The sequence below is a fragment of the Daldinia loculata genome, assembly GCF_022478755.1.
Source record: "Daldinia loculata strain CBS 113971 unplaced genomic scaffold F4817scaffold_136, whole genome shotgun sequence".
NCBI classification, from domain to species: Eukaryota; Fungi; Ascomycota; class Sordariomycetes; order Xylariales; family Hypoxylaceae; genus Daldinia; species Daldinia loculata.
In genome coordinates, this window is record NW_026054990.1 from 15,525 (window position 1) to 30,344 (window position 14,820).

At 38.6% G+C, this 14,820-nt stretch overlaps 4 protein-coding genes across 4 annotated transcripts; 2 read left to right on the forward strand and 2 right to left on the reverse strand.

Annotated features, from left to right (window-relative positions):
- Positions 1-1,106: 1,106 nt before the first annotated feature.
- Positions 1,107-3,486, reverse strand: F4817DRAFT_363962 (WSC-domain-containing protein; the record flags this gene model as incomplete). Its single annotated transcript, XM_049306695.1, has 2 exons — positions 1,665-3,486; positions 1,107-1,473 (listed from the first exon to the last, which is right to left on the reverse strand). Exons 1-2 carry the CDS (start codon positions 3,464-3,466, stop codon positions 1,107-1,109), a joined length of 2,169 nt encoding a protein of 722 aa, XP_049153355.1. The 5' UTR covers positions 3,467-3,486.
- A 1,942-nt stretch (positions 3,487-5,428) lies between these two features.
- F4817DRAFT_46784 (uncharacterized protein) lies at positions 5,429-7,711 on the forward strand. Its single transcript, XM_049307515.1, has one exon. It carries the CDS (start codon positions 5,667-5,669, stop codon positions 7,215-7,217), a length of 1,551 nt encoding a protein of 516 aa, XP_049153356.1. The 5' UTR covers positions 5,429-5,666; the 3' UTR covers positions 7,218-7,711.
- On the reverse strand, positions 7,482-9,547 carry F4817DRAFT_46764 (Dihydroorotase). Its single transcript, XM_049307514.1, has 10 exons — positions 9,302-9,547; positions 9,229-9,241; positions 9,125-9,151; positions 9,002-9,067; positions 8,855-8,933; positions 8,721-8,804; positions 8,497-8,615; positions 8,374-8,437; positions 8,169-8,313; positions 7,482-8,104 (listed from the first exon to the last, which is right to left on the reverse strand). The coding sequence occupies exons 1-10, from the start codon at positions 9,430-9,432 to the stop codon at positions 7,747-7,749; spliced, it is 1,086 nt and encodes a 361-aa protein (XP_049153357.1). The 5' UTR covers positions 9,433-9,547; the 3' UTR covers positions 7,482-7,746.
- Positions 9,548-10,303: 756 nt separating this feature from the next.
- On the forward strand, positions 10,304-12,904 carry F4817DRAFT_321652 (sulfate permease; the record flags this gene model as incomplete). Its single annotated transcript, XM_049301307.1, has 5 exons — positions 10,304-10,586; positions 10,646-10,791; positions 10,847-11,390; positions 11,441-12,297; positions 12,353-12,904. 5 exons carry the CDS (start codon positions 10,304-10,306, stop codon positions 12,902-12,904), a joined length of 2,382 nt encoding a protein of 793 aa, XP_049153358.1.
- Between the last annotated feature and the right edge of the window lie 1,916 nt (positions 12,905-14,820).

The window sequence follows — 14,820 nt, forward strand, 5'->3', positions numbered from 1 at the left end:
ATTAATAATAAAATAAATATTCCATAAATAAACTTTAGTTATTATTATTTAAACCTTTTTATTTTATTTAAAATTATTTTATAAAATAAATTAAAATTAAATAATAATTTTATTTTATAAATATTTAAATTTATTTTTAACTTATTTATAAATAACGTTAATAATAAAATAATTCCGTAATAAAATAGTTACTTATATAAAAAACCTTTTTTTTAAACTGTTAATAACTATTTTTATACCGTTATTAACTTATTTGTAAAAAGCTTTAAATATTATTAAAATAAAATTAAAAATTTAATTAAAAAGTTTTATATAAATAAATAACGTTTATTAATTATATGCAATTTAATTAAAAACTATAAATATAATTTAATTCGAAAACGAAAAAATTAATTAATTATTAATAATTAAAAGGTAAAGGTTTATTAAAATAATTATAATAACGTAAAAAAAATAAATATAAAATATTATAATATTAATAAATAATAAAAATTTTATAAATAAATAATATTTTAATTAATATTTATATATAATTTTAATATTTTTTAATTAGTTAAAAAAAACTTAAAATTAATAAAATTAATTAAATTAATAATTAAAAATTTTTTTACACTTAAAATCAAGTTTTAAAACTTATTAATTTTTAATATTAAAATTAAAATTTAAAAAAATTTAATTAATACTAAAAATTCTTATAATACCTTACATTATATAAATCTTTTAAATTACATATATAAATAAAATTCATAAATTTAAAACCATAAATAAATAACAATTTATAGTTATTAAAACTAGCTTTAATTGGTTTAAATTATAGTAAAAACTCCTTTACAAACGAGACAAATTTAAGCCTACTTACATACTAAAATATCACAGGCTATAAATATAGCCCAGCTTAAATTTACAAACAACCCTTAAAGGTCTTTGTGATCTTATATCAAGTGTTAATAAGAGACGAAACTAACATTAACGAACAAGTTCTCTCTCACCTAATTCTGACCAAAACCAAAATTCGTTTGTAATAAATTTGAACCATATTCTCTTAAAATATTAATACTGTCCCTTCGAGTTTATATCTGTGTCCTAATATCTAATCTCGGAAATATCTAAGCATTGCTAGCCTTGTAGATGCTGATCCTGGAAATGCCACCACACCACTCCGTTATATCCCCTTTACAAGTCATACTACAGTCGCTTTCGGCCACCTTCGTTGCTCCATTAAAAGGGCCATCATTGTTACAATAACATTCTTGACCGTACTCAACGCCCATGTAAGCATACCCCTTTCCCACACAGTAACTTGCGCATTTCTCAACCGTCGACGTACTATGGATAGTCGAGTAGCTCGTGATGATTGCGCTCGCTCCTTTACCTAATGCTCTACCGTTCACCCCTTCGGTATAACAGCCAAGGTAGGTATACCCGCTACCGCTGATAGCAACTAAGTTGCGCGTTGGAACATATAGCGTGTTTCTCCAGACGGAAATTTTGGAGCTCCCACCACAGATTTGAGTCGAATTGCCTTTGCATGCCATGCTACAACCCTCTTCGCTAGAAACCGTCGCTGAAGCATTCGGGGAATTTCCACAGTAGCACTCTCCACCGTATTCCACACCGAAGAGAGCGTAGTTCTTGCTTTGGCAGTACGAAGCACATGAGTCTACTGCCATGAAGTCGCTGTAGTAGACTGTGATTGACTCGGTGAAACTTGAGTAAGACTCCAAACGCTCAATTTGAGACTCCCACCACAGAATCCGCGCGAGTCCCCTTTGCACTTCATGTCGCACTGACTACTATCTGCGATGAGAGTTCCTGTATTGACATTGCCGCAGTAGCACTCTTGCGAATATTCCGTCCCGGCTAACGAGTATCCCTTGCCTTCGCAGTATGATACGCACTTCTCATTCGTCATTGCTGTTGTATCGAACATGCTATCGTTGCTTAATGCTCTATTGTTTCCACCTGGGTCGCTGAAACAACCCATGTATGTCGCGCTGCCGTTGTTAATCGTTGTAGTATCGACTACAAGCGTCGTTACAGATTGAGAATAGGAGGTGTCGTTCCATATGGCCAAGAGATTTGGTGCGCCGCACCACTCTGTTGCATTACCGGCACATATCATCTGGGATGTTGTTGAGCAATCCACTGTAGCAGCGTCGCCAAGGGAACTCCCGCAATAGCATTCCCTCGAATACTCGAGGCCTGCAAAGGGATAACCTTGGGACTTGCAGACTGATGTGCAATACTCAATGGTCATATCGTCAGCTGCAGTTGAGTGCCCACTCAATGTCCTTGAACTACCGCCATCAGCTGCGCATCCTGCGAAAGCAAATGTACTCCCGTCGAGCTTCTGCCCCGTGGAAGGGTTAAACATAGTATAGGGCCCACCATAATCTACAGTATTGACGGAGGGTGTGTCTGGGCATACGAGCTGAATTGCTCGTTCTGGGCCAGGCGTAACTACGTTACAGCCGGGGAGACATTCGAGCATCCCCTTTACTTGCTCGTTAACAATTGGTTTACGCTCTGGGCAATTTGTCGCATAATAAGGGGTCTGAGACTTGGCTAGCGGCGGGCATTTTGAGATCTGACCGTTGGAAGAGTCGTTGTTAACGCACTGGTCCAAAGCGTCGGTAAGAACTTCTGTATCCCACCCGTTCATGAAGTCTCCATGGAAACCGAATCCTGTAGGGTCACCATTCGCGAAGACGAATTGTCCGCCTGACTCCTTATTTATGTCATTCACGCCATAGATGACCTCGAAGAATAAGTGCGCCAGCTGTCTTGGATGCGAGGGCGGGCAGACGCCATTGTCGATGCCAGACATATATGCTACGTGCGACTGGTCAAGTTGATAATCTTGCCCGTTCCAGCACGATGGGAATTGTATCTGAGCACGAAGACCATTGTTGCAATCGGTGCGGAACATGTAGTTCTGTTGCGGGATGGTGCCCGAACTGTCAAGGCATGCGAAGGACACGCGGTCAGAGACCAGACGGCCCCCAGAGTTTCCACCGGCCGAGTAAGTAAAATATGTAGTATCGTTTGATCGGAGGTATGGATCTCCTGACATCATCCGGAATCCGGGTGGGAAGGGTTCAATATTAGACCTATTTTCGCCGCGCCCAAGATAGTAGACGACCGTCCCGCCATTGGGAACTTCCTCAAGGTTTCCGTTAGTATGCTGATAGTAGAGCTGCGGTGTCCAGTAGATCGATTTGTCGTCTTGCACCTCGCACGAGGTGCACTGCGAGGCGATTAGGTTCTCATAGGTGTTCGATAGACCAAAGTTGCTTGCGCCGGAGACCTTATGGACATGGGCTGAAACCTCGCCAGGGGATATGTTAGGATCCAGTCGGCCAGTTTGGATAATGGAGCAGGACATGCGCCAGTAGGCGTCTGCGCCGTGAAAACAGGCAGATGACACCGCTAACACGCCCAGTAATACCCTTCTTGAGATGGTCATGCTGGGAAACAGTGTAATAGTTGATTGTGGAATAAGATTTGCATATTCAACGAGAGATCATTCTACTTATAGACTTCCCTCTGAACGGACGGATGAGAAAGTATATGTGCGCCATACACCTTGCGCGAGTAAGTACTCAAGGAGAGGCCGCTTCCATTGCCTCTTCTGGCCAAGGATTTCAGACACCACGAAATGTCTCCAAGACACCGACTCTGAGAAAAGAGTGCCATTGTTTCAAGTGGGGAGACTTAAGACATATTATTCTGCAATCTCAAGCAGTCGGTAGTCTAGACCCATGCTACTAGACGGGCGAGAGGATCTTAGTGAATACCGCAATGTCTCGCTTGGTCCTAATAAGAGGCAACCTCGATGTCTGTGTGGCACGACCGTCTGTTAGAGAGACAATGCTCGTGCAACGGTATTACCGACCTAGAGATCGTGTAGGTTTTAACTTTCGACTAACGCTGTGCTGGGAATAGATAGTTGTCTAACCCCTGAGCTAAGTCATATACCAAAATGGAACTGGTATTTACAAGAGCTCTACGGAATGCGGAGTTAGACAACTAAAGTAGATAATAGTGTAGGGTCGAGAGGAGGATGATCCTATGACTTCGTAGTATCTTGTTCATGTGGATACGTACTTAGCATACCTCCCCCGGGGAAGATGGTATTCAATGATAACTCTGCTGGTTTAGAAGTAAACTGGAAATGCGAGTCGGGAGAGTGGAAGATTCGACCTGGGTTTACTTAGTTATCTAGGTAGTCGACGATAGCACGACTCGGTCATGAATGAGACGCATGCTAGGTAGAGCATAGCCTTTTAACAAGCCTTCATACCGAGAGGTGTATATAGGACAAATTTATTAACAAAGATACACTGAACAATATACATAGACTTCGGGGCCGAATAGTTTATGACTTTGAAGGTTTCTAGGTTAGAAGAGTAAGACTAGCACTCTTTAGTGGACTGGGTGGTTTTAGTAACTACCTATTCTCGGTAGGTTGATACACGGAGATATCGGCATATAAATATCGTATCTAGGGGTCGGAAGAGGTAAGGTAAACTACCTAAAACAAAGTATTCTTATCTTCTTATTGACTCCTGCTAGTACCTGGATAAAGAAGGTGAACATGTCCGAAAATTAGAAGAGTTTTCATGTTTCCTGTCATCTTCTAAATTGAGCAATCAATTATCGTTCCTAACCGGGTTGACCGCGGTTATCTTAGTCTTTGGACGCCTCTTATAACATTTACTTCGAACTACTAATGGCTCCCTGATATATGATCTCCAACTCTTAGAAGAGCGATGGGAATGGGGATAAGAAAGACGAGTTGAAAAACTTTTACGGATCCTTGCAGATGGGAGGGTATGGCTTAAAAGGCTCCATCTAACCTGTCATTTTCACTATAACTGCGTCATATAACAGTGAAGCTCAATCTAAATAATTTAACTTGGAAAGATCTTATCCTGTTCTATTGAATTGTTAATATAAATGGTATTAAATATTTTCGTGACGTTGTACATATGTCTTGGCTATTTTTAGTCTATTCCGAGACGAAAACTTTTTTGTTGAAGATATTATCTGCGGGCTTTTTGGACTGATATTTTATCATTCTGCTTATGGTTGCGGAGAAAGAAAAAGGGAGGAAAAAAGAAAAAAAAATATTGTAATACCTCCCATATGTAACGTTTATGATATCTCATACTTTCTAGTTCCCATCATAAATAACTAACAAAAATGCTGCCTAACGACGTAATGATGCTCCATCATAGTTGAAACATTTCCAGCCGCAATTCATAATGAAGTAGGCAGGTAGGGTAGCATAGTAACCAGGGTCTGCGCCGTACACGGCAATTAACTGCAATTAACTGGACCTAATGCAGGGGTTGAGAAGGGTGCCAAGGGCGGGATGGCTTGAGCTCATGCGGATCATGATGATCATGATGCGACCCGCGATCTGGTGTATCCCGGTCCTAGCTGCGTACGCGTCACTGACTTCCCCTTTTCCATCCAATTCTTTTCAAATAATTCACGAGAGAAAAAAACCTGTGTGTAGTAGTGACATGTGGTCGAATAGGAACGAAACTAATTCCACCGTCCACTTAATAATATTAGGACCTGAACCAGCCAAGACTAGAATGATTACCCGATTTTTTCTCGTTTGCTTGCCTACCACATAGCTCCGTTAGGCGATAATTATGACGCTCGTCGGTAGCCCACGAGGCTTGCGATCTTTCGTTCTTCCAATTGGGCTGATCGCTATTAGTCTCGTGGCTTTGGCATTATACCGCGGTATAGGGGGCGACGATGGCTTTCTACGAAACCTCTCCATGATCAATAATGAGAAAACAAACCAAGCTAGCGCCCACGAGATTCACCGTCCGACAAACACCCATGCGCCTCCGAAGTACAAGGAAACGCCAACCTTTGCGGCCCCTTCTGCGACCGATCCATTCCCTCTTCTCACGAAGTCGACAGCAACACCTCCGCCCATTCCAGAATATAATGTCCCCCGTCCTGGTTTACATCGAGAGTACGGCCTTTCTTATACCCCGCCACTCTTCATTGGATTCACCCGACAATGGCCAATGCTTCTGCAGTGCGTGGTCGGGTATTTGACCGCGGGCTGGCCACCTGAATCTATATTTGTAGTTGAAAATACGGGCGTACAAAATGCGAATGCGCAGGGAAAACTTAGTCTGCAGAATCCCTTTTATCTCGATCACGCAACGTTACGCAAGCTCAGGGTCAACATTATACAGACGCCTGTCTTGCTTACATTCTCGCAAATGCAGAACTTCTTTCTGAATACCGCTCTCTCCCGTTCCTGGCCATATTACTTTTATTCGCATCAGGATGTGTTAGTATTTTCGTTCGAGGATGGGCCCGACACGTTGGAGCGTGATGGAGATAGGAACTGGTTCTTTTATGATGAGAAAGAAGAAGCGGATATTATGCGCCCAGCAGCGGCTGGCCAGGATGGATATAAGACCATTTACGAGAACTGCTTGCGCGAGCTAAACCAAACTTTGGAAAGAGAGGAACGGTGGGCCTTCCGCTGGTTCCAGTATGATCATCTCACGTTGGTAAACAGAGCAGCGCTGGACGCTGTAGGCGGATGGGACTCGCTGATGCCGTACTACGGCAGCGATTGCGACATGAACGCGAGGTTGGAAATGGATGGATGGACCATGAGGCATCGTCGTGTGGGTATAATTAACGACGTATCAACGGTATTGGAGGATCTGGCCGCGTTGTACCGTGATCCGAACGTGATCCCCAAATTTATCGATCCGAATCCGGCTTTTGCGCCAAAGGAGCAATCCAAGGAGGCGCAGAAGGAGCCATCGAAAGGGGAACAAAATGGGACGGATAAGGAACAGAGCAAGGACGGAAAAGGGGCGAAGGTGGATCAGAAAAGGGATGAGGGGGTTAATGGTACCGAGAATATGAGCGTTGCCAGGTCGATTGAGTATTTCCGGGAGCTGATTAATGTTGGTAACGACATGGGCGCATATAAGTATCGCGACAAGAAGAATTCTCGCAACTCGTGGCAGAACAGCCAGCACGGCGGAGTGGGTGAGCCCTATTATTATAACCCAGAGGGATTCGCGGCGTCGTTCTGGATCTTGGCTGAGGCTGGCCGTGAGGTCTTCCGTCAGAAGTGGGGACACCGCGAGTGCAATCTGGTCGAGGAAACGGCATTGAAGCTAGAGGATCAGTGGCTTGTCGAGAAGGACTGGGAATAAGCGCTGTAGAATATACATCTACGGGATGTTGATTCTAGAGGCGTTCTGCTCTATAGAAGGGCTATTTGGATACTGTATACTGGAATGATATCTCCCAAGGGATCATTGGGCAATAGTCAGTAATTATTTATGGATAAAGACGTTATACTTGCACTATAACCAACGTCTGTACAGATTAGGTATCTACTTATTTATTTCTATGATGCCTCTTCTTTACCAAGAAGTGTTGATATCTCTCGTCGCAGGTAGGTTTGCCCTAGAGGAAGGATTCTATATTTTAACCATAGTTGAAAGGAAAGCAATGAAGATTTAGCACCCAGTACGCCCATAAACCTCATTGATGCATGTCAGACATGCCCGCACAAGCTCCGCATAGCTATATTTTCATGTGCCTAGTAGAATGTGACATCTTAGAAGCCAGGCTTGACTATCTACTAGAGATACGAATCAACTTTTACTACCTTTCCCCCTTTTCATATCTTAGTCCCTAACTCCTTGCCACCCCGCGTCCCAACTCCGGTCTCAGTCATCACGCCTCTTCCCAACTTAAACTAAATACTTCAGTCCCCGCCTTGGAAATCCCGACCTCGATGCTCCTATTCTTGCTCGACACGCTTGCCGGTATCTTCTCTCCTTTTCTTTCAAGCACGATTTTCTTACCCGAGCTTTCCGGGAGTTTATAAAATCGCCGTCCAAACTGACTGAGGAACCCGGCTAATTTCTCCTGTGTGACATCTGCTTCCGTAATCACACCGCGGTCAATAGCCTCCTCGAGGGCAAGAAGAACGAGTTGCGTCACGTATGGTTGCGTGTACACGCCAGCCGGCGCTTTGCCTTGCTCAGCAGAAGTTTTGGACTGGAGGGGATGAGGGGCACTATCGCTTCCACTAATAAAGTGATGATTAATATTGACAAGGTGATAAGTATAGGGACCTGTTAGGGGCGACTTACAAGAAGAACTTTGGATCACCGCTGACAACGGTTTTAACTAGTGCATCCCTATCCGTAGGTTTCTTCGGGATAGGTTTGCAGAAGGCAAAGGGGTCGCAGTGGGCTTCATCGGAAGTGAGATATAGATGGTGGGCAGTGATTGTAGCTAGTGACAATTATATTAGCATTATTCGCTGGAAGAATAAAGAGAAAGAATATGTCATACCACCGACGGTAGGCCCGCAAGCCCGCACAGCTTCAACAGCTGCTGCAGTAGTACAATGCTCAAGCTGAGGCGTATGTTAGTGGTTACTTGAAAATGAGCTCGGAAGACATGTGTGCAACATACCACGATGCGTAGATTTGGGAAGCGCTCATGGAGCGTCTTCAAGGTTGGAAGGAATGCTTCTTCCAGAGTTGTATCCGCTGGTGCAAGGGACTCTAGGACCTCTCCATGAAGATTCAGCACTAGAGGTACGTAACTTTGTCAGTTTGGTCTACTCCAAAAGAAAAGTGAAGGACTACTCGAAAGTAAACACGGAAATACGGAGCTTAAAAGATGGTATTATGTACCCAAGTCGTGTTGTTCCATGGCGGCGAAGGTAGCATAGAAGGACTCGAGATTCGAGACGCCAGATTCAGAGTTGGTAGTTACCCCTGAAATTCGTTAGTTCCATATTATTGGGAACGAAGAGGACAACGTTTACCTTGAGGATACATCTTGACACCTGTGATACCAGCTGCTGCGGCTTGGGCAATGACATCGGGTGTTACAGAGGGGTGAAGCTAGGAAAGAGTTAGTCGGGTTAACCCCTATTATAGAAAGACATAGTAAATAGTAGCAGGGAACTTACGAAGAGTGACATAAGAAAATTCACATCCGGGGCTATTGCTTGTAGCTTAGATTGGTATTCTAGAACCTTTATAGCAGTTAATCACCAGTTTCTAATAATTTTATACAGTCCGTTTATGCATACCTGTTCAACAGTAGTAAGGGGTGGTATCTAGCTTGATCGTATTAGAGTGTACAAATTCAGGTCTTCTGTGATATATCCAGCAGAATTCAATAAGGCGTGCGTACAAGATTAGGCATGCTGTACTCTTTAGTCAGCTCGCATATTTCCCCTTGAAGAAGTCAAGTAAAGAGGCCATACACAAATACAGTGTCAACACCACCCTGGCGCACGGTAGGCACCATCAATTCCATTAGCTCGCCTTGTCGCAAATGGACATGCATATCTGCTGCGGGCGGCAGCTCGAGCCGTTGGATCTCTTTCAATTGCATCTTCTGAGATTTTTATAATATGTCGCGATGAAGGTTTTCTTGGGTAATAAGAGGGGTTTACGGTCCTGACGAAAAATGTTTTTTTTAGAACCCCCAAAGATCTCATATCTTTTTTAGGTACATCACAAGATGGAAGTGCTAGTGCCAAAGCACAGACCAAGGTATCTTCCAGCAGTTAGAAAATCACGTGAATAAGCCATGTTAAGGGGTAGAAGATAAAGCCCCTATTTCTTATCTTTCAAGTTCACCCGATTACAGCATCGATCTTATGTGGGATTAGCAAGGAAATATTATTATATCTTACGTTCTAGTGTATTTAAACACATGAAGTTAACAATAAAGCTTCCCGTTTTGAAGGCCGAAGGGTCAAAGTGCATGTTGGCGTCCTTCCTAGTCGATTCAGGGGCTGATCTATGTATAGTACCGGCAATTACTCAAGTATAAGTACCACTTTATTAAAGATATTAACTAAAAGACAATCAATTAGTTAAAACTGGCATAGGACTAGGCATATAGGTAGACATGACTTAGTTTGATTTACTTCCATTCTTATAGGTAACTGTGTCCTGTATATCAAGTAGTTTGATATAAGCTCTTCGTCCCGACAAGTTAATGGTTTTGCTTTACGGGTAACACAAATAGGATCAACACTTAAAACGAGTGAGTCGCGGAGCTTTATTTTGATGACCTAGGTCGATATTCCATTATCACTTATTGTTACTCCTTACAATGTCCACTAGTAAGTGGTAGTAACCATACTGCAGGCCATACTTATTGTATTCTGTTCTCTAGTAAAATTTATCTTTTCTGCGTCTTCTTTATTCTTTCGTCCCGCATCTCTAGGGGTTTATTGTGCCAAGGGCAAGAACTCATGGCTAGAATGCTAGGGAAGAGCTTTTCGGCTATCGTGAAGGTGCTTGGTGTAAAAGGCAATGCTGATGCGCATTTACCCCCAGATAGCCTTATCCAGCATAGTAGCGAAGCGATTTCCCCATTCGAGCCATTCATAGAACAAATCCCAACAACGAAAGAATGGATCCTAGAACAATTCTCGAACCAAATCAACCCTATCTCATACCTCCAAAGCCTTTTCCCTTTCATTGGATGGGTCCGACGATATAATACGCGATGGCTAATCGCCGACCTCATTGCTGGTAATGTCCTGTCCCTTGTCCAAGTCTAGTCCATTATGATCTAACCATACTTACCTAAGGTTGTACACTTAGTCTCGTGATGATCCCACAAGGGTTGTCCTATGCGATACTAACGAATCTAACTCCTGAATTTGGGCTTTTTACCACATTTGCGGGGGCTTCGCTGTATTGGATTTTCGGAACGTCTAAGGATATTTGTGTTGGGGTATGTTTATATTTCTTTTTGTGTGTATGATTGAGTCCTTTGCTAATCTTTGAAGGCAACCGCCGTAATATCTCTACTCGTTGGCAAGACGGGAACCAGTGTTACCGACAAACATCCTAATTTTACTCGAGAAGAAGTCGCCAAAACTCACGCATTCCTCGCTGGCTGTATTTTTCTTATCCTTGGGCTCTTGCAATTAGGGTGGATCATCGAGTTGATACCTCACGTGGCCATTTCGGCTTTCGTCACCGCCGCCGCAATTACCATCGCTCTTGGCCAAATGCCAAACCTGCTAGGGATCAGGGACGTCAATACTAAGGGTCCGGCTTATCAAGTCTTCATTGATATATGTAAAGGGCTCAGCCGGGCCAAGCTAGATGCAGTGGTGGGACTTACAGCCTTGTTACTATTGATGTCCATAAAGTGGCTATTCCAATACTTGGCGGTACGGAAGCCTCATCGGGAAAAGATGTGGAATACACTTGCTTCACTTCGACTGTCTTTTACCGTTTTCCTCTACATATTGGTCAGTTATCTGGTTAATAGGAATGTCCCGCAAGAAGATTTCAAATTCCGCATACTTGGACACATCCCAACAGGTGCGTATACCATCCCAACCGATAAGTCACCATTAGCTTATGCATGTCAGGTTTTGGTCACATTGGACCTCCGACTTTTCAACTCGAATTGGTGAAAAGTCTTCTCTCTGAGCTTCCGGCTATAGTAATTGTTGTTATCGTTGAACATATTGCTATTGGCAAATCCTTGGCTCAGAAGAACGACTACAGCATATTACCATCACAAGAGCTAGTCGCGATCGGCGCAATAAATTTAGCTGGCCCGTTTATTGGTGCTTACGCTTCAACGGCTTCATTCGGCGGTAGCGCTTTGCTATCGAAGGCGCGTGTTAAAACACCCCTGGCCGGGATTTTTAATGCCTTTATTCTCGTCCTTGCTTTATATGCGTTAGGTCAGGTCTTGTACTGGACTCCAGTTGCTACTATGGCGGCTCTCATAATACACGCCGTGATCGATTTACCCATGTCTCTTGATGAGCTGCGTAAATTATGGCTGATATCGCCACCAGACCTTGTCATCTACACTATCGGACTCCTGGCGTCTATTTTTAGTACACTTGAGAACGGAATCTACGTGACTACGGCCTTATCTGCGTGTCTCATTTTCATCCGGCTTCTTCGTGGCCAGGGGCAGTTTCTTGGACGTGTTCAAGTTCACCAATACCCAAACTCACACACAAGAAGCCCAGTTGCAGCTGATGCACCATTTACATCGGCAAACCCTCCTAGAGAAGCTTTCTTCCGGCTCGATCGAAAGGATGCATCTAACCCATCCATCTATGTTGAATCTCCTCGTCCAGGGGTATTCATTTATCGTTTCCCTGAAGGTTTCAATTACGTCAATCAATCCCAGCACATGGAGTTTCTTCTGGGATATGTGACAAAAGAAACTTGCCGAACCACTGTACTTGACTACAAGAATCCCGGTGTGAGTAAGATTGTATCTAATAGGGGAACAGTATTCACTGACTTTTATGGCTTAGGACCGACCGTGGAATGAGTGTCCCTCCTCTCGTCCTCAAGAATTATCAGACCAGCCCGGCTCAGAGACCATCAAGCCAACTCTCAAAGCGCTAGTCTTTGATTTTTCTACTGTGAGCAACATCGACGCCGACGCAATAAATGGATTGATCGTTCTTCGCAAGCAACTAGAGCGCTGGTCATCCCCAGAAACTGTCCAGTTACACTTTGCAAGTGTAAATGACCGCTGGGTGCGCAGGGCGTTGGCTGTAGCTGGGTTCGGTTACCCAAGGGGTAGAGAGTTGGAAGCCCCTATTCCCTGGAGTCCAGTATTCAGTCTTGCAAAGAAAACAATGGGAACGACTTGTACAACACTAGGAGAATCCCTTATTGAACCTACGAGAATAGCTATGACTATTGAAAATCTAGAAAATGTACAGTCAGGTATTGAAGCAATCCCGATGGGCACTGGACAACTGGCAGCTACGCATGGTATCAACTATCCTAACTTTCATGCAGATCTGATGGCTGCAGTTCGGGCTATTTCTGTGTTCGCTACTCAAGACGGGATCTGATCATTTGCAATGGAATAGAAACGATACATACATTCATAAACCTATAGCGAATTTAATCATATTCTTTCAATCGTGTATACATAATTGCTCTCGAATTATTGATTGGTAGTAGTGATATTGGATGTAAATACCGTGAAAGGCTTTTATCTGGTTATTAAAATCTTTATTATTATTGGTTTAATCTAGTAGTTTAGTCTTTTAAGCAAGTATTTAATAAAGTAACAGTGGATATAAAACTTTTAAGTATGTTATGTTTAAAAGCATTTATGTAAAACTTTAAAGTAATATTTAATACGAACTGATATATACTTATCCACTTATCCATTTATTTATATATATTAAAAAATGGGTTATAAAACGTAAAATAAGCTATTTTTTTTTATTAAAATTAAACGTAGGTTATAAAATATGTATATATTATATTATTATTTTATTTATTAAAAAAGTTAAATAAATATATTTATTATATATAAATCATAAGTATAAGGTATATTATTAGCCATTTAATTTATTAATTTTATATATTTTAATATTTTTATTTAAATTATATTTATAATTTATTTTTAAAAATTTTTTATAATAATTAAATTTATATAATTTTATATTTTTTTTAAAGTTTTAATTTTACATATTAATAAAAATATAAATTATTAAAACTTTTATAAAATAAGTTTTTAAATTATATTTATTTTTTAATTTTTTTTAATAATAATAAAAAATAATAATTTTTTTTATTATTTAATATATTAATATTATATTATATTTTAATTTTATTTATATATTTTTATTTTTATAAATATTTTATAAATAAATATTATTTTTTTTATAATATTTATTTTTAATAAGTTTTAATTAATATTATTTTTATAAAGTTATAATTTTATATTAATATTTATTTTTTTAATTTTATAATATTATTAATAATAGTTATTATAAATATATATTAATATTTATTTTTTTATTTATTATTTATTAATTATTTATTAAATATATTAAATAATTTTATTTAAATTTTTTTTTTAATTTTAAATGTTAATTTTATAAAATTATAAAATAAATTTTATAATAAAAAATTAAGTATATAATTTATTTAATTTAAGTTATTATAAAAAAATATAATTTATTAATATATATAAAAAATATAATTTTAATATATATTATTTAATAATTATTATAAATATTTTAAAATTTTAATATTAAACGTTTTAAAATAAATTTATTATAAATTTATTATTTATTTTTATATTTATTATTAATTAAATTAATAATATAAAGTTTTTTGCGTTTTTTTAAAAGTAATTTTTTTTTAATAAAATAAATTTAAATTTTTTAAAGTTATAATAGTTAATTTTTATATATTAATATTTTAAAAATATATAATTTTAATTATTATTTTAATAAATTTAATTTAATTATTAAAAATTTTTTTATAAAATAATTTTATTTTATAATTAAAATAATAAAAAGTTTAAATATATGGTTTTTAAAAATATTTTATTGTTATTATATATAGTTTTTAAAATGTGTTAATTTTTAAAATTTTTAATAATATGTTTTAAAAATATATTTTAATTTAAATTTAATTATAATTAATATTTTTAATTATATTTTATATTTATATATTTTATAATTATATATTTTATATTAATATAAGCTATTTTATTAATTATAAAAAATTTATTTTTTATTATTTTCCATTTATTTTATAAATAAAAATTTATTATTTTTTTAAATTTAATAAATACGTTTTTTAATAAAAATTTAATAAAATTATTAATAATTTATTAAATTATAAAAATATATATAAAATTTATTTTACTGTTAATTTATTTTTTATAAATAAAATAAACGTTAATTTTAATATATTTAATTTATATATAAAATTATAAATTTTTAATAAATATTAATATTTTTTA

Coding starts and splice junctions, on each gene's coding strand:
- F4817DRAFT_46764 (XM_049307514.1), bottom strand. CDS start 9,432: ATGCAATTGAAAGAGATCCAACGGCTCGAGCTGCCGCCCGCAGCAGAT. Junction 8,616..8,720: donor CATGGAACAACACGACTTGG/GTACATAATACC, acceptor ACGTACCTCTAG/TGCTGAATCTTCATGGAGAG. Junction 8,438..8,496: donor TCCCAAATCTACGCATCGTG/GTATGTTGCACA, acceptor CATACGCCTCAG/CTTGAGCATTGTACTACTGC.
- F4817DRAFT_46784 (XM_049307515.1), top strand. CDS start 5,667: ATGACGCTCGTCGGTAGCCCACGAGGCTTGCGATCTTTCGTTCTTCCA.